Genomic DNA, 18,269 nt, shown 5'->3' with positions numbered 1-18,269 from the left:
AAGTAATTATACATACACAAATAAGGAGAGAGCATCTGGAAAGGTATGTACCCTTCCAGATATATTGTGAATAATAGTATTGTGGTTGATTTTTGGTTTATTCTATTCACTCATCAGTAACTTCTGATTTTCCAAACACAACAGTATTACCTGTGTTCAAAAAAACTACTTACACTGTTTAGAAAAAAATTGCATGCATGGCAGGATCTTGAACATGATTTCTCCTATATTGAGGTGAATTTGTATCTATGCTATAAAACTGTCTTTACTTTTTAACAAAGTTTTTAGGATTATCAAAGTCTCAAAAATGAAATGAATGTGTTTGCTATCACTAATTTTAATATCCCTAGGAAATAACTTTCCCAAAAAATAGATATATCAACCTCTGGCTAAGCAGACCTGGTTTGACTTAACTGAAACTTGGGCAAATCTTGATGTTGAACTAGTTGTGGTGCCAGATGTTGAAACTCCAGGTGGTCCCATCCCGGTGCCCGACCAGATGGTACCTCAGCCAGAGCAGCCTCTGCCCTTCCTCGTTGCATCTTGTTCTCTTGCTCTTTCATGGGCCTCACACAGATGCTGCTTGACTCTGTAGCTTGTGAAAGTGGAGACTGATCCTAGAGTTCTCTTCCCTCCCTGATACAGTGTGAACACCAGCACAGACATGCATACGCATGCACATGTTTGCTACACTGTGCACATGGTGTCAGTCACTATCCCCGAATTAGATAACAAAATGTTTATGTCAGTACTCGCACTCCAGATCTCAGGGTGGTCATTTTAAGCATGTGTTGTTTCTTCAGTTTTCACTAACTTAGTAATTACATAACATCTCCTCATGATCATATCTCCTGTCCAAACTGCCCTTCACTCTTCCTTGCTGAGCTGGGTGTAGAATCTGGAAATGGGGGCAGGAACTTCCAGGGCTTGGTGGGAATCAGCTGCCATGGGCAGCATCCGTTATGATTTGGAGGAAGTAGAGGAACCAGAGAAGGGAGGGAGAACAGCAGCTCTTCTTGTGTAGGTTACTCGTTAAGTCAGGAATTCCTAATAATGGTATGCATCTGTTTAGAAAAATTCTATGTTCATAGGTTATGAAATCATAATTGTGACTTAATTGCAAAGCAACATGTGTAAGCACTAAACCAAGGGCTGAGTATTTTGTTGACCACTTATTTGTAAACATCTAAGGCAGCTTAAACCTGACAGTATCAGCATACTTCGATGTTTTCCATCATCTCTTCCTTTTTAGAAATCTCTCCAAGCCCATAGCCGTGCAGTACAAAGAAAAAGAAGATCGTTACGTGGACACATACAAGGTAGGTTTAGTTTTTCCTCATGTATTTTGATAAGTAAAAACTGGATTTTTGTTTTACAGACTGTTTTACCTAATTTTAAACATATAGTATTGATTTTTCTGTTTCCCACTTCCTTGTGCTTTGATTGACAGACAACTGGAAATCACTGTGTGGTTTTAAATATTATTCTGTCTTAATTCTCTGAAAACATTTTGCCCAGAAAAAGAAATGCACTTACTGTTACATAAATTGGAAGCTCATAATCCATTGTAATGTTCAAATATATAAATAATTATATTCCTTATAAAAATCACAAAGATTTCCAGGGACCTACTATTTGCATCCCCTAGTGTTATATATAATAATATCAATATATTTATAATGTACCATAATCCCTTATTATTCATCTCAGCAAATTGTGCACAGGTTTATTAACAAAAAATACTGGATTGTAAAGTTTAAAAATAGAAATTAATTACCCATTTCTGTGAAATTAATATTAATGGAATCCTGCTGGAGATTTTTAAAAACCCATTAGTCATATGTTACATTCTTCACAACAGTGTCAAGATAGGAGCAGCTGAAGCAGTTTTCTCATATTCACCATGTTATCTTATGTCAAAGTTCCAGAAAGGTCCATCCAAGCATCTTACAACTGTCACTGCTTGATTCTTCTGCAGCTAAAAATGCAGCAGTGCTATGGGAATCAAAGAGAAGTGACTCCAGAAAATTCACTGTCACCTGACTTTGTTATTAGAGACAGACAGAAGCTACAGGAGATGAGAATAGTGACAGATATTAAAAATTTGGTTGAGCTTCTTACTTTATGATGGGAAGACAGGAGTAGTTGAAAAGTCACCACCATCTTCGTTATTTCTGTGTAACTCCACTGCAAAACAGCTATAAAATGTTATATTAAAGAATTCCAATAATATGATACAGGTTTTACATTTCTATTGCAGTTCCTCTGATAGAAAAGCATTTCTCTAAAGAATGTAGCATTACAGCTTGAAACCCTCTTAAGACGAAGACATCTCTAGTGAGAGAGGCAGCTCTTATTTATTGAGCCCTTGATCAGTTGAGATACATTAGATATATATTATCTAAACTGATATTATTATCAGTTTAGATTTATGTATTAGTTGGGAGCCAGAGGGCTGGGAGGTGGGGTACAGAACAGGTGGGTTCTCTATGAGCAAATGAGAGGGTAAACGTTCACACAGTGTGTGGTCAGGCCTTAGTGGGGCACCAGACCCCCGGACACTCAGGAGGGCTATGGGCAAGCCATGGAGAATGGCGTCTAACGGGCAGCAGAGAGGATGGGAAAGAAGACAAGTGAGGCGGCTCCAGCTCTGCCTGGAGCTCACTGTCACGAGTTCTGGTCCCTGTGTCCTTCAGTACCTGGAGGAGGAGTACCGCAAAGGAGCCCGGGAAGACGACCCGATGCCCCCGGTGCAGCCCTACCACTACGGTTCCCACTACTCCAACAGCGGCACTGTGCTCCACTTCCTGGTCAGGATGCCTCCTTTCACAAAGATGTTTTTAGCCTATCAAGGTAAGGGTTGTTTCATAACTACCTCAAAGGTCAGATTGGTCATCGGGGATAAAACACTTGTCTGACGTCCTGAGAACGTACTGAAACTAATCAAACCATAGGAAAAAGAATTCTATATATTCCCGCAACAAAATTCTCTTCAAGAAACCAGCAGTGGTACTAGGAGGATGTGGAATTCGCGTCTCCGCACAACTAGGGCACCTACCAGGCCCCAGTGGGGGACTGCGGACACCTAAGGGGACGGGAGGAACCCCCAGTGACCGGGTAGGACGCGGGGCATGGGGGGAGTGAAGTGGGAGAAGTGGAGGCGGGACGGGACTGGCGCCCCTGAGGGGAAGGGATCCCAGGCCAGAAGGGGGAAATTGGGGAACCATTGGGAGGGCAGAGGATCAAAAGGGAGCGTGGCCAGGTTTCCCCTGCCCACTTGGGCCCCCAGGAACTTGCTGAGCTCCCCGGACCTGATCCTCTGCCCACTGAGGCCCCCTCCAGGCGCGCGGGTCCTGAGGGAGTGGGAGGTGGGGAAGGGGGAGCAAAAGTAAAGCCCAGATCTCCGGGACCGGCACCCCTGAAGGGTGGCTGGGGGAGAGAAGGAGTTCCTACACCCAGGAGGACCCACCCACGGTTAGGGGTCCAGTGGCGACGGGGGAGACCCTGGGGGAGATGGTGGGGGAGGGGCACAAAGGAACGAAGGGGAACGGGGCCAGCGCTTTCCCTGTCCACTTAGGCACCAGGGAACGTGTTGGGCTCCACCACCTAATCCTCTGCCCTCGGAGCCTCCCTCCTGCCGTGCAGAGCCCAAGCCCCACCCCATGCCCCCACCCGGGGCCCCACCTCTACACGCAGAAGCCCCCTCTGAGACCCCCTCCAACGAGCTGGGCCTAAACCCCACCCACACACCCTCAGGCAGGGCCCTGCCTCCAAACTCCGAAACTGTACACTCCAGAGACCCTCCTTTCGAGGTGCTACCTCTCCCCTTCCATGCAGGTCCTAAGCAAAGGCCCCACCCCACGCTGAAACGTCACCCTCCCACCCGCCTAGGTCCCGGTCCACACTAAACCCCGCCCCTGCCTAAGTTCCATCCCCCACCTAAACCCCGCCCCTATAGCCAAGGCTTTTTTTTTTTTCTTTTTTCCTCTTTTAGATTGGAGTTCTGTTCTGTTGATTCATTGTTGTTGACTCTTTTGTATTTTTCCTAATAAATCTTATAGTTTTCTAATTTTATTTTATTCTTTATACTTTGTTATCATTCTCTTTTTTTAGCTTATTCCCCCCGCTTTTTTTTTCTTTTTTCTGTTGTGTTTTTATTTTGCCTTGTTGCAGTTGTTTCAATTATAGTTTTATTTTTCCTAATATATATTTTTATCTTTCTAATTTTATTTTGTTTTTTATTCTTTGATATTGTACTGCTTCTTTCTTTCTTTCTTTCTTTTTTTTTTTACCGCGCCACAAAGCTTGGGGGATCTTGTTTCCCAGGCCAGAGGTCAGGCCCGAGCTCCTGTGGTGGGAGCTCCGAGTCCAAACTGCTGGACTAACAGACCCCAGGGAATATTAATCACAGTGAGACCTCCCAGAGATCCTCATCTCATCACCAAGACCCAGCTCTATCCAACGGCCTGCAAACTCCAGTGCCGGACATCTCAGGCCAAACAACCAGTAAGACAGGAATACAGCACCATCCATCAAAAAAAAGAAAAAGAAACAACAAAAAAATATGTTACAAAGGAGCAAGGTAAAAACCTACAAGACCAAATAAATGAAGACAAAATAGGCAACCTACCTGAAAAAGAATTCAGAATAATGATAGTAAAGATGATCCCAAATCTCAGAAACAGAATAGAGAAAATACAAGAAACATTTAACAAGGATCTAGAAGAACTAAAGGGCAAACAAACAGTGATGAACAACACAATTACTAAAATTAAAAATAACTCTACAAGGAATCAATAGCAGAATAACTGAGGCAGAAGAACAGATAAGTGAGCTGGAAGATAAAATGGTGGAAATAACTGCCAGGGAGCAGAGTAAAGAAAAAAGAATGAAAAGAACTGAGGACAGTCTCAGAGACCTCTGGGACAACATTCAGCACACCAACATTCGAACTCTAGGGGTCCCAGAAGAAGAGAAAAAGGAAGGGCCTGAGAAAATATTTGAAGAGATTATAGTCAAAAACTTCCCTAACAAGGGAAAGGAAATAGTCAAGTCCAGGAAGCACAGAGAGTACCATACAGGATAAACCCAAGGAGAAACACACCAAGACATGTATTAATCAAACTATCAAAAATTAAATACAAAGAAAAAATACTAAAAGGAGCAAGGGGAAAGCAACAAATAACATACAAACAAGGGAATCCCCATAATGTTAACAGCTGATCTTTCAGCAGAAACTGCAAGCCAGAAGGGAGTGGCAGGACATATTTAAAGTGACGAAAGGGAAAACCTACAACCAAGATTACTCTACCCAGCAAGGATCTCATTCAGAGTTAATGGAGAAATTAAAACCTTTACAGACAATAAAAGTTAAGAGAATTCAGCACCACCAAACCAGCTTTACAACAAATGCTAAAGGGACTTATCTAGGCAGGAAACACAAGAGAAGGAAAAGACCTACAAAAACAAACCCAAAACAATTAAGAAAATGGAGCATACATATCAATAACTACCTTAAATGTAAATGGATTAAAGCTCCAACCAAAAGACATAGACTAGCTGAATGGATACAGAAACAACACCTATATATATGCTGTCTACAAGAGACCCATTTCAGACCTAGGGAGACATACATACTGAAAGTGAGGGGATGGAAAAAGATATTCCATGCAAATGGAAATCAAAACAAAGCTGGAGCAGCAAGTCTCATATCAGACAAAATAGACTTTAAAATAAAGACTATTACAAGAGACAAAGAAGGACACTACATAATGAACAAGGGATTAATCCAAGAAGAAGATATAACAATTGTAACTATTTATACACCCAACATAGGAGCACCTCGATACATAAGGCAAATGCTAACAGCCATAAAAGGGGAAATCGACAGTAACACAGTCATAGTAGGGGACTCTAACACCCCACTTTCACCAATGGACAGATCATCCAAAATGAAAACAAATGAGGAAACACAAGCTTTAAATGATAACATTAAACAAGATGGACTTAATTGATATTTATAGGACATTCCATCCAAAAACAACAGAATACACTTTCTTCTCAAGTGCTCATGGAACATTCTCCAGGATAGACCATATCTTGGGTCACAAATCAAGCCTTGGTAGATTTCAGAAAATTGAAATCATATCAAGTATCTCTTCCTACCACAATGCTATGAGACTAGATATCAATTACAGGAAAAAAACTGTAAAAAATACAAACACATGGAGACTAAGCAATATGCTACTAAATAACCAAGAGATCGCTGAAGAAATCAAAAAATACCTAGAAGCAAATGACAATGAAAACACGATGACCCAAAACCTCTGGGACGCAGTAAAAGCAGTTCTAAGAGGGCAGGTATAGTAATACAATACTACCTCAAGAAACAAGAAAAATCTCAAATTCACAACCTAACCTTAATCTAAAGCAATTAGAGAAAGAATAACAACAACAAAAAAAAACACCCAAAGTTATCAGAAGGAAAGAAATCAAAGATCAGATCAGAAATACATGAAAAAGAACTGAAGGAAACAGGAGCAAAGTTCAGTAAAACTAAAAGCTGGTTCTTTGAGAAGATAAACAAAATTGATAACCATTAGCCAGACTCATCAAGAAAAAAAGGGAGAAGACTCAAATAAACCAAATTAGAAATGAAAAAGGAGAGGTAACAACTGACACTGCAGAAGTACAAAGGATCATGAGAGATTACTACAAGCAACTCTATGCCAATAAAATGGACAACCTGGAAGAATTGGACAAATTCTTAGAAAAGAACAACCTTCCGAGACTGAACCAGGAAGAAATAAAGTATAAACAGACCAATCACAAGCACTAAAATTGAAACTGTGATTAAAAATCTTCCAACAAACAAAAGCCTAGGACCAGATGACTTCACAGGCGAATTCTATCAAACATTTAGAGAAAAGCTAACACCTATCCTTTTCAAACTCTTCCAAAATATAGCAGAGGGAGGAACACTCCCAAACTCATTCTACAAGGCCACCATCACCCTGATAACAAAACCAGACAAAGATGTCACAAAGAAAGAATACTACAGGCCAATATCACTGATGAACATAGATGCAAAAATTCTCAACAGGGCCTCCCTGGTGGCACAGTGGTTGGGAGTCCGCCTGCCGATGCAGGGGACACGGGTTCGTGCCCTGGTCTGGGAGGATCCCGCATGCCGCGGAGCGGCTGGGCCCGTGAGCCATGGCTGCTGGGCCTGCGTGTCCGGAGCCTGTGCTCCGCTGCAGGAGAGGCCACAGCAGTGAGAGGCCCACATACCGCAAAAAAAAAAAAAAAAAATTCTCAACAAAATACTAGCAAACAGAATCCAACAGCACATTAAAAGGATCATACACCATGATCAAGTGGGGTTTATCCCAGGAATGCAAGGATTCTTCAGTATACGCAAATCAATCAATGTGATACACCATATTAACAAACTGAAGGATAAAAACCTATCATCATCTCAATAGATGCAGAAGAAGCTTTTGACAAAATTCAACACCCATTTATGATAAAAACGCTCCAGAAAGTAGGCATAGAGGGAACCTACCTCAACATAATAAAGACCATTTATGACAAACCCACAGCCAACATCATTCTCAATGGTGAAAGACTGAAATCATTTCCTCTAAAATCAGGAACAAGAAAAGGTTGCCCACTCTCACTGCTATTATCCAACATGGTTTTGGAAGTTTTAACCACATCAATCAGAGGAGAAAAAGAAATAAAAGGAATCCAAATCGGAAAAGAAGAGGTAAAACTGTCACTGTTTGCAGATGACATGATACTATACATAGAGAATTCTAAAGATGCTGCCAGAAAACTACTAGAGCTAATCAATGAATTTAGTAAAGTAGCAGGATACAAAATTAATGCACAGAAATGTCTTTCATTCCTATACACTAATGATGAAAAATCTGAAAGAGCAATTAAAGAAACACTCCCATTTACCATTGCGACAAAAAGAATAAAATACCTAGGAAGAAACCTACCTAAGAAGACAATAGACCTGTATGCAGAAAACTGTAAGACACTGATGAAAGAAATTAAAGATGATATAAACAGATGCAGAGGAATTCCATGTTCTTGGATTGGAATAATCAACATTGTGAAAATGACTATACTACCCAAAGTAATCTACAGATTCAGTGCAATCCCTATCAAACTACCAATGGCATTTTTCACAGAACTAGAACAAAAAGATTGCACAATTTGTAAGGAGACACAAAAGACCCTGAATAGCCAAAGCAATCTTGAGAAAGAAAAATGGAGCTGGAGGAATTAGGCTCCCAGACTTCAGACTATACTACAAAGCTACAGTAATCAAGACAGTATGGTACTGGCACAAAAACAGAAATACAGATGAATGGAACAGGATAGAAAGCCCAGAGATAAACCCACACAGATATGGTCACCTTATCTTTGATAAAGGAGGCAAGAGTATACAGTGGAGAAAAGACAGCCTCTTCAATAAGTGGTGCTGGGAAAACTGGACAGCTACATGTAAAAGAATGAAATTAGAACACTTCCTAACACCATAAACAAAAATAAACTCAAAATGGATTAAAGACCTAAATGTAAGGCCAGACACTATCAAACTCTTAGAGGAAAACATAGGCAGAACACTCTATGACATAAATCACAGCAAGATCCTTTTTGACCCACCTCCTAGAGAAATGGGAAAAAAACAAAAATAAACAAACGGGACCTAATGAAAGTTAAAAGCTTTTGCACAGCAAAGAAACCATAAACAAGATGAAAAGACAACACACAGAATGGGAGAAAATATTTTCAAATGAAGCAACTGACAAAGGATTACTCTCCAAAATTTACAAGCAGCTCATGCAGCTCAATATCAAAAAAACAAACAACCCAATCCAAAAATGGGCAGAAGACCTAAATAGACATTTCTCCAAAGAAGATATACAGATTGCCAACAAACACGTGAAAGAATGCTCAACATCACTAATCATTGAGAAATGCAAATCAGAACTACAATGAGGTGTCACCTCACACCAGTCAGAATGGCCATCGTCAAAAAATCTGCAAACAATAAATGCTGGAGAGGGTGTGGAGAAAGGGGAACCCTCTTGTACTGTTAGTGGGAATGTAAATTGATACAGCCACTATGGAGAACAGTATAGAGGTTCCTTAAAAAACTTACAATAGAGCTACCATATGACTCAGCAATCCCACTACTGGGCATATACCCTGAAAAAACCATAATTCAGAAAGAGTCATGTACCACCATGTTCATTGCAGCACTATTTACAATAGCCAGGACATAGAAGCCACCTAAGTGTGCATTGACAGGTGAATGGATAAAGAAGATGTGGCACATATATACAGTGGAATATTACTCAGTCATAAAGAGAAACGAAATTGAGTTATTTGTAGTGAGGTGGATGGACCTAGAGTCTGTCATACAGATTGAAGGAAGTTCGAAAAAGAAAAACAAATACTGTATGCTAACACATATATATGGAATCTAAAAAAAAAAAAAAAAAGGTTCTGAAGCACCTAGGAGCAGAACAGGAGTAAAGACACAGATGTAGAGAATGGACTTGAGGACACGGGGAGGGGGAAGGGTAAGCCGGGATGAAGTGAGAGAGTAACATTGACATATATACACTACCAAATGTAAAATAGATAGCTAGTGGGAAGCGGCTGCATCGCACAGGGAGATCAGCTCGGTGCTTTGCAACCACCTAGAGGGATGGGATAGGGAGAGTGGGAGGGAGACGCAAGAGGGAGGGGATATGGGGATATATGTATATATATAGCTTCACTTTGTTATACAGCAGAAACGAACACAGCATTGTAAAGCAATTATACTCCAATAAAGTTGTTAAAAAAAAAAACAGCAGTAAGCCACATGACCTTGTTAATGTCTTACATTTTAGCTTCAAATTGAACATGTCTAAGTTTATAAAAGTGCAATTCACTATTTAAAAATTAATGTCATTCACATAGCATTAAATTTACGCTTTTTACCCTTTTAAAGTGTATGCAATTCACTTTTTTATAATGTTCAACTTAATAATTATTTGAGATCACCTAAGTTATCGTTGGCCCCTAAAGGGGAATATGTTATTGTCAGTTGTTCTGACAACTGAGTGAGTTGTAAGTGGTTATAGGAGAGCCACACTGCCACCTTCACTATAGTAACTGTCTAGTTAATCTTCTACCTTGGCATTTTCAGTGGCAGCCCTCAGGCCTGAAGATGACTTAGATAGAGATGAAGTTACTGCTTTGCGTGCAAACAGGGACACACTCACCTGTCAGTTTCCAGTGAGAACCATGGTACTAGTCCTGTAGTTGTTCCTCCTGGTGCCCAGAATCCTTTATGGAATCATCCGTTCATTTACTCAACCCTTCTTGAACTTCTGTATATATTTATACTCATATGCAACCTCTTGGAGGAATGAAATTTATAGACTGTAGACTACTTGGTCTATAAAAGGGGCTTTCTTATATTTGTCCCTCTGTCTGTACACAAAGCAAACGTTCTGTATGACAGCTGTTCAAATATTTGAACATTACTGCCCTGTCCCCCTTCTCCTCTCACTCTTGCTTATTCCCAGGCTAATTATCCTTAGTTAATTTGACATCCAGTTGAGAGCTTCCTATATGCAAGGCCTTATCCCAGCTGCTGCAAGGAATACAAAAGTAAATAAGACAGTTCTGTACTTAGTAAAGCGTTTAAAAACTCATATTTAAGCCGTGTTTGCTCTGGTTTCCAAACCTGTCACTGCTCTGCTCATCTTTCTGGACATGTTCTGATTTGTGAATGCTCTGATTAAAAAGTGGCAGTCATAATAAAAAAGAATATTTCACATGTGGTTTGGGATGACTGCAGTGTATAACAGAACTGTTACTGCCCTCCGTTTCTTTTCATGTAGCCCAAGGATATAGTAATATAAAACTGCCAATCAACTATTATGCTAGGTTTTCCTCATTGTGTATTTAAGAATGATTAAAAAAAAAAAAAAAAAGAAAACAGGGACAACCTAAGTCCCCATTCAGTTTCTTCTGATTAATTTAAAATGATGTGTGATGGCTTTTTAATTTATTTCTAGACTTCTCATTTAGTCCAGGGTTTCTCACCTTGGCACTGTAGTCATTTTGAGCTACATAATTCTTTGTTATGGCGACTGTCCTGTGCATTGTAGGACATTTAGCAGTATCCCTGGCCCCTACCTACTAGATGCTAGTGGCATCCCCTCCCACCCAGCCGTGAGAACCAAAAATGTCTCTAGGCGTTGCAAAGTGTCCCCTGGGGGACAAAAGTGCTAGGTTAACAACTACCAGTTGAGTTCATACATGTTCTAAATTATAGGAAATGTAGTATTACTTTTTTTTTTATTAAGAAGCTGCAGAGAATTTAAAAATCCCAACAGAAACCTCAGTGTGCTTCTCCTGTTCCACAGTTCTGTAGTCTCTACTCTAGATACTGTGATTCCATCATAGCCTCACAGAACTGCCTTTAATTTTTCTGGATTCCATTTAGATTAATAACTTTTTCTCCTGAGTGAGTTAGTAAATATTTCTTTAAGTGGCCCTCCCTACTTTCTGAGAAAAAAAGAAATATTTATAAACCTAATTTCTCCCCAGATTTTATTTAGTGCCCAGCCAATGCTGACTCAACAGAATAGATGAGAAAGTAGTAATAGAAAATGTTGCTCGGCAAAGCAGGTCAGGCTTGTGGAAGATTTAGCATATTTTTAAAAAATTGTGCCTTGCTTGATGCTGAAATTAGTCTCTAACAGTCTCCAGATAAAAAGATGTGTTCAAATTTCAGCAAGTTGAGAGGAGTTTTGGATGGTACAGCATGGTTCTGAAGAAGCATCCATGCTGCTGCTGTTTTCAAGGGCTAGTCTTTAGATATCATTTCATATTCTAGGATAGAACGTCTGATAGCTGTTGACAGAAAAGACAGGGTCAAAACTCAGTTCTTGATTATTAATAGTGTTCACCAGAAAAACTTAACAAAGGAGTAAGTATTCTTAGTTTTATTTTCATTCATAGGAAATTTTACTTAATTTTTTAGGTTAGAGTTAGAACATCTAAAAAGCAGTGCCCCCCCAAAAAAATAAAAGAAGAGAGGGAAGAAAAGAGGTAAAGAAATAATCTTGCTTCTTGATGGGGGAAAAAACTTATTTTACCTATTTGAACTTTAATTTTCCTTCCTTATTCTTTCATTCAGTAAATAAATGATTATCCAGTTCCTAGAATGTGCTCGGTATGGTTGATATCCCAGGCCTCTGCTTTTACAGAACTTTCATTCTACTTGGGCAGACAGTAATCAATTAAACAAATAAGTGATATACATTTATCTAGTTATATGTACTATGAAAGCATAATACCGATTAAAAATAACATAATGCAGTTGCAAATTATGTAGAGAAATATTTATTTTCAAGAACACGAATAATCTCTTTTAAACTATGGACAAAGTGAACATCATTTTAATCTTTTTGAAATAGTAAAAGTGAGTTAATTGTAACAAGTTTCAAATGGAATCAAGTCTTTGTGTCTTAAGTGTGTTATTTGTATTTTTTCAGATCAGAGTTTTGACATCCCAGACAGAACTTTTCATTCTACAAACACAACCTGGCGTCTCTCCTCTTTTGAGTCCATGACTGATGTGAAAGAACTTATCCCAGAGTTTTTCTACCTTCCAGAATTCTTAGTTAACCGTGAAGGTATAACAGTAAACCGTTTCTAATTTAAATTTCTGAGTGTTTGTACTTACTTTATAATTTTCCAAAAATAAAAATACCTTTTGTAAGTCCTAAAATTTGAGTCCCCAAGTAAGAGAAATACCTTTACTTATTAAGTATGTAATGTTATTTCCAAGTGAGCTTGAGGATGTTAAATATTTTATGGGACTAGGTATATCTGGAAAACTGTAACTTTTAACTATTAAAAGTATCTGTAAACATGTATTTTAATTCTGTTACAGAACTTGCTTTATTATTTTCTCTGATTACAAAAGTTATAATATGCTGATTTTAAAAAAAGGTCATGAATTTATAAAGAACAGTGTGAATTAACCAAAATCTCAATGATTTTATGAGGAATGACCAAGTTAGAAATAAAACACTCTAACTAGAGTTATCTAATAATGAAAAGGAATACTAGAAGGTAAAATCTGATTTTCTGTGATGCCAGTGACCGACAATCTTAGTAATCTTACCTGTTCTTTAATGTAAGATCAGTTAATCCTTTACAGGGTATCTTTGGGTTGTTTTCCTACATTACTTACTTTCATATTTTTATGTGACCTTTAGGAAATACATGAAATTGAGAATTATATCTTTAGAGAGGTTAATGTTGGACAAATGGCTTCAGAATTTTTTCCTATATTAACTGGCCTCTCTGGAGTTATTTAGAGAATCATTAATAAATCCGTGCTGCTAATTACCTGGAGCAAGCTTCATAGTGTTGCCCAAGTGAGAAATGCCTCAGTGAAATATCAGCACCTGCAGCTTGGGGTACCTGCCTGGTGGCTTTCAATCAGGGACTCATTTCTCTGTCCAAAAACCACATTCCTCTGTGGTTTCTTGTATGTATGTTCCTGTTATCTATGGCTGCATAGTAAATAACCCCAATACTTAGTGACTCAAAACAACATTGAATGTATTATCCATCACAGTTTTTGCAGGTCAGAAATTCAGGAACAGCTCAGCCAAGTGGTTTTTGTGGTTTTGGCCCAGGGTCTCTTGTGCATTCAGATTGGCTGGAGCTGGAACATCCAGGGGAACAGAGCAGCACAGGGCTGGTGGGCATCTCTCTCTTCAGGTAGTGTCCATGGTTTTCCATGTGGTTTCTCCACGTGGACTAGTGTGGACTTCCTCACAGCGTGGTGGCCTCAGACACCCTACTTGGCAACTCAGGGTTCCAAAGGCAAGTGTCCCTAGAGAGATGAGCAGAAGCTGCATGGCCTTTTCCAGCCTAGCCTTGGAAGTCACACGGTGGCACTTACACTGCATTCTGTTTGTGAGGTAGTCACAAGTGCCCGCCCACATTCAAAAGGAAGGAGCATAGACTTTGCCATTTGATAGGGGAGCAGCAAGATTCTAGAAAAGCATGCACAACAGCAGGTGTTGTTACAGCCATTTTTGGAAACGATAACTTGCTATAGCATACATCCTGCTATTTCCTATGAGCATTCCTATAGGCCTCTCATTGTACCTCCAGGCATCTGCTCTGGGTGAACAGTGTCTACCTCTGTGATGTGTCCCCAGAGCACCAAAAATTTGGGAATGATTTGAGTTCACAGAGATCCCCTGTGGCTCAACCCCTCCTAGCTCAGCCCTGAGATGCCTCGTCACCATTGATCAATCAGTAAGTCTCTGCTGCTTCCCCTGAAGCCGCCGCATAGAGTATGGAGGTGCTCAGCCAGTACATCCCAACGCCGTCACCCTGCAGCTGTCTGTTGGATGACTGCTGGGATTTTTGAGGTGACCCTCACCCCCACCCCGTATTAATTTTGTATAAGCCCTTAGTTTATATTTTATATCATATCATTTCAGAGTACTTCCAAAATTAGTGAAGATCCTTCCAGTTGTCTTCACAAGATCAAGAAGTAGGCAGACAGCAACTTAATTTTACATGGAGCATAATTAGCTTTTAAGAGGCCTTTGTAAATTTGGATTCTGCTATGGTGTTCGGATTTTCTGTCCATTAAAAAAAAAAGGTTAGCACAAAAAAATTTCTGTTCAAAGGTGACATTTCCTTTAGGACAATTTTTTAAAGAAACACTTCTGAGATTTTTGTTTACACTAGCAGACTAATGAGGCAATTAGATAATACCTTATTTACATCGCGGAAGAACCCTCTTACTCAGTGTGTTAGTATAATTTTGTTGTCCACAGGAATGCTTAGTGGAAATGAAATCAGAACAGACCTATAGATTTACCATAAAATTAATAGACTAAGACAGTTCGTTCTAGGAATGTGTATACTTTGTATTCGTTGAGTTTTTCAACTACAGAATGCTAATACTTACTACATATAAGTAGTCTTGAATTTATTATATGTTAACACCAATCATTCAGAAATGCTTACACAAAAGCCTTCACTTTATTTTAATCAGGTTTACAATTGAGATATTTTCTCACTTGATGCATTTGAAGATTTGATAACTGGAATATTGGAATTAGTGGGCAATGATTTTCTGCTTGTTTTTCAATATGATATAAAGCGGTGGAAGGGTAAAGTTGAAAGATCTCAGATTCAGTTAGGATAGATAGCGTTAATCCATGTAGCTCTGTGAGGGGTAAGTCAGCGGGTGAGCAATGGTGTTACTATCCTCTCGCTGCTCCTTCTCTAGTTTATAGCACACAATAGCTGTTTCTGTGAACTCTTACGATCTGCTCAGTGGGCCAAAGGAAGCATGCTCTGGGGGAGATAAACATTGATATTACTCTTCTCTTTTAGGTTTCGATTTTGGTGTACGCCAGAATGGTGAACGGGTTAATCACGTCAACCTCCCGCCTTGGGCACGTAACGATCCTCGTCTTTTTATCCTCATCCATAGACAGGCTCTAGAGTCTGACTACGTGTCCCAGAACATCTGTCAGTGGATCGACTTGGTATTCGGGTATAAGCAAAAAGGGAAGGCCTCTGTCCAAGCCATCAATGTTTTTCATCCTGCTGTAAGTGACTCTTTTAAAACTCTGCATTTATATAAGGTAGAAGGTTAGACTGTTTCTTTACAATACCCAAGTTATCAAAGAGAATTGACAAAGACACTAAACTTGCCCAAGATTTTTCAGGTTTTATATTTGGCCTCTTTAAGAATAACTAAGATACTATCTGTCAGGGGTTCCCCAAGACCATCCCCAGGTTGGATGAGGACTTAACAACTCAGCATATAGTTGTAATTACAGCTAAGGTTTATTACAGTGAAGGGTACAAAGCAAAATCAGCAAAAGGAAAAGATGCACCGGGCAAAGCTGGAGGAAACCAGGCACAAGCTTCCAAGAGACTTCTCCCAGTGAATCACAAGGAACTCACTCACTTCCTCCAGAAACAAATTGTGACAGCACGTGTGATGTTGTCTACCAGGGAAGCTCATGAGGGATGCAGTGTCAGCGTTTTTATTGAGGACTGGTCATGTAGGCACCCTCTCCCTCACAAGTCCTGAAATTCCAGGCGTCCAGAAGGAGACCGGTATTCAGTATACACCACACTGTTTGTACAGTTTGGGTGCAGTAAGCCACTCTTATCAGGTAGAGAAGGTGGGAACTCTCTTGAAATCCATGTTCCCAGACACCAGCCAAGGACCACATTTGCAGGCATGCCATCCTAAGGAGAGCCCTTCAGGCCTGCCGCATAACTCTTTTCTGCATACTGTCCTGTGTATCAATACATGTTCTATTTTTAAATGGCCTCATTTTTCCTTATTGCACAAGCAATATTTGTGCCTTGTTAGAAAAATGTATAAGATACAGACTGCAAAAGGAAGAAATTTTAAAATCAACTTTGATATCATCATCCAAAGATAAATATCAAACCACCTTCTAGACTTTTATCTATACATATGTATCACTCCATTTATATAATACTAATACTATTTATTCCAAAGTATGGCTATCCAATAATTTATTTAACCAGTTCCCTATTGTTGGATATTTAGTTAGTATGCATTTGCTATTAAAATTAATATTCCTCAGATTATTTCTTTACGTACCTCTTCACTTCTTCAAGATAAATTCCTAGAAGCAGAATTGTTACACCTCAACATATGTTTTTTAATGTTGTTAGATAGTCTACCTTTTTTTTAAAAAAATCTATCTATTCAGGAAACATTTATTTTGCTAGGCTCTAGGGATACGAAGGTGAATAAGATTCACATAGGGAGGGAACATACATGAATGGCCAGTAAGCAAATGATAAAGGTGCTGGCATCTTTAGTCATCAGGGAAATGCAAATTAAAGCCACGATGAGTTACCACTTTATATCCTTGAGAATGACTGAAAGTAAAAAGACTAACAATTCCAGATATTGGGTAGGTGAAATACTACCCAACAGTGAAGAGGAATGGATTTCAGATGTCTGTGACAGCATGGATGAATCTCCAAAGCATTTTACACTGAATGAAAGAAGCCTTACATAAGAGTACACTCTGTATGAATCCACTCCGTTTACATGAAATTCAAGAACAAGGAACATTAATCTCTTAGTGGTAGAAATCATGGGGAATTTATCTTAAAGATGGTTCTTTATTTCTTTAAGATAATTTCCAACCTAATTGCCTCTGGGGAGTAGAGTAGTGACTGCCACAGGTGCACCAGGGAACTTTCTGGGGTGATGGAAATGCTCTATACCTTAATTTGCATGATGGTTGCATGGGATGGTACTATAAAAATCTGTATTGTTTCATTGTAAGTAAAATATATCTCTATAAAAATGTATATAAAATTTTTATAAGTTTTAAAGACTGAGGTGTAATTTTTGAACTTTGTTCATATTTGATGCAAAATGTAACTTTAAAAGCAATTAAGAATTTGGACATTAGCCTCAATATACTCTGTGCCTATAATCCTGGCACAAATTTTCGATTGTTCTCATATAAAATTCACATTAAAAGTATCTGTATGCTGAAATATACCATTTAATTCTCATCTTACTAGATTTTTTTCATTAATTCTTTGAGACTTTAGAGCTTTAAAAAGCATAGAGTTTATTCCATTGTTCTAGAAAATTTAAATACAATTTATTTATTTATTTTGCTGCGCCACGCGGCATGTGGGATCTTAGTTCCCTGACCAGGGATCTAACCCGTGTGCCCTGCAGTAGAAGCGTGGAGTCTTAACCACTGGACCACCAGGGAAGTCCTGTTCTAGAAATTTAATAAAACTCAATTCATGGGACAAAACCAAGTGTCACAATTAAGCACACAGTCTCTAAATCCACAATTGAGTTCAAATCCTCACTCTGTGACTCTACCACTTACTGTGTGACCTGCAGTGTGACCTTAACTTCTCTGTACCTTAATGTACAAATTTGTAAAATGTGAACAATAATACCAGCCTCATAAATAAGAAAATGCATACAGGGTAATGTCTGCCATCCAGTTAAGTGCAAATAAATGTTAACTTTGTAAAAAGGAATGTAAGGGCTTCCCTGGCGGCGCAGTGGTTAAGAATCCGCCTGCCATTGTAGGGGACACGGGTTCGAGCCCTGGTCCGGGAAGATCCCACATGCCGTGGAGCAGCTAAGCCCATGTACCACAACTACTGAG

The 18,269-nt window shown here is 39.3% G+C and overlaps 1 protein-coding gene across 7 annotated transcripts in view; it reads left to right on the top strand.

The window, feature by feature from the left end:
* Nucleotides 1-18,269, top strand: part of LYST (lysosomal trafficking regulator) — a 176,369-nt gene that overhangs the window by 129,103 nt on the left and 28,997 nt on the right. For all 7 annotated transcript variants that reach the window (XM_029244991.1, XM_029244992.1, XM_029244994.1 and 4 more), the window contains 4 exons: nucleotides 1,253-1,319; nucleotides 2,697-2,853; nucleotides 12,579-12,719; nucleotides 15,460-15,677. In XM_029244991.1, the coding sequence (XP_029100824.1) occupies nucleotides 1,253-1,319; nucleotides 2,697-2,853; nucleotides 12,579-12,719; nucleotides 15,460-15,677 (583 nt within the window). The remainder of the gene's footprint in view (nucleotides 1-1,252; nucleotides 1,320-2,696; nucleotides 2,854-12,578; nucleotides 12,720-15,459; nucleotides 15,678-18,269) is intronic.

Source organism: Monodon monoceros, unplaced genomic scaffold, assembly GCF_005190385.1.
Source record: "Monodon monoceros isolate NGI ecotype Baffin Bay Population unplaced genomic scaffold, NGI_Narwhal_1 Super_Scaffold_4, whole genome shotgun sequence".
Classification (NCBI taxonomy): Eukaryota; Metazoa; Chordata; class Mammalia; order Artiodactyla; family Monodontidae; genus Monodon; species Monodon monoceros.
This window is presented reverse-complemented; position numbering and strand designations above follow the sequence as displayed.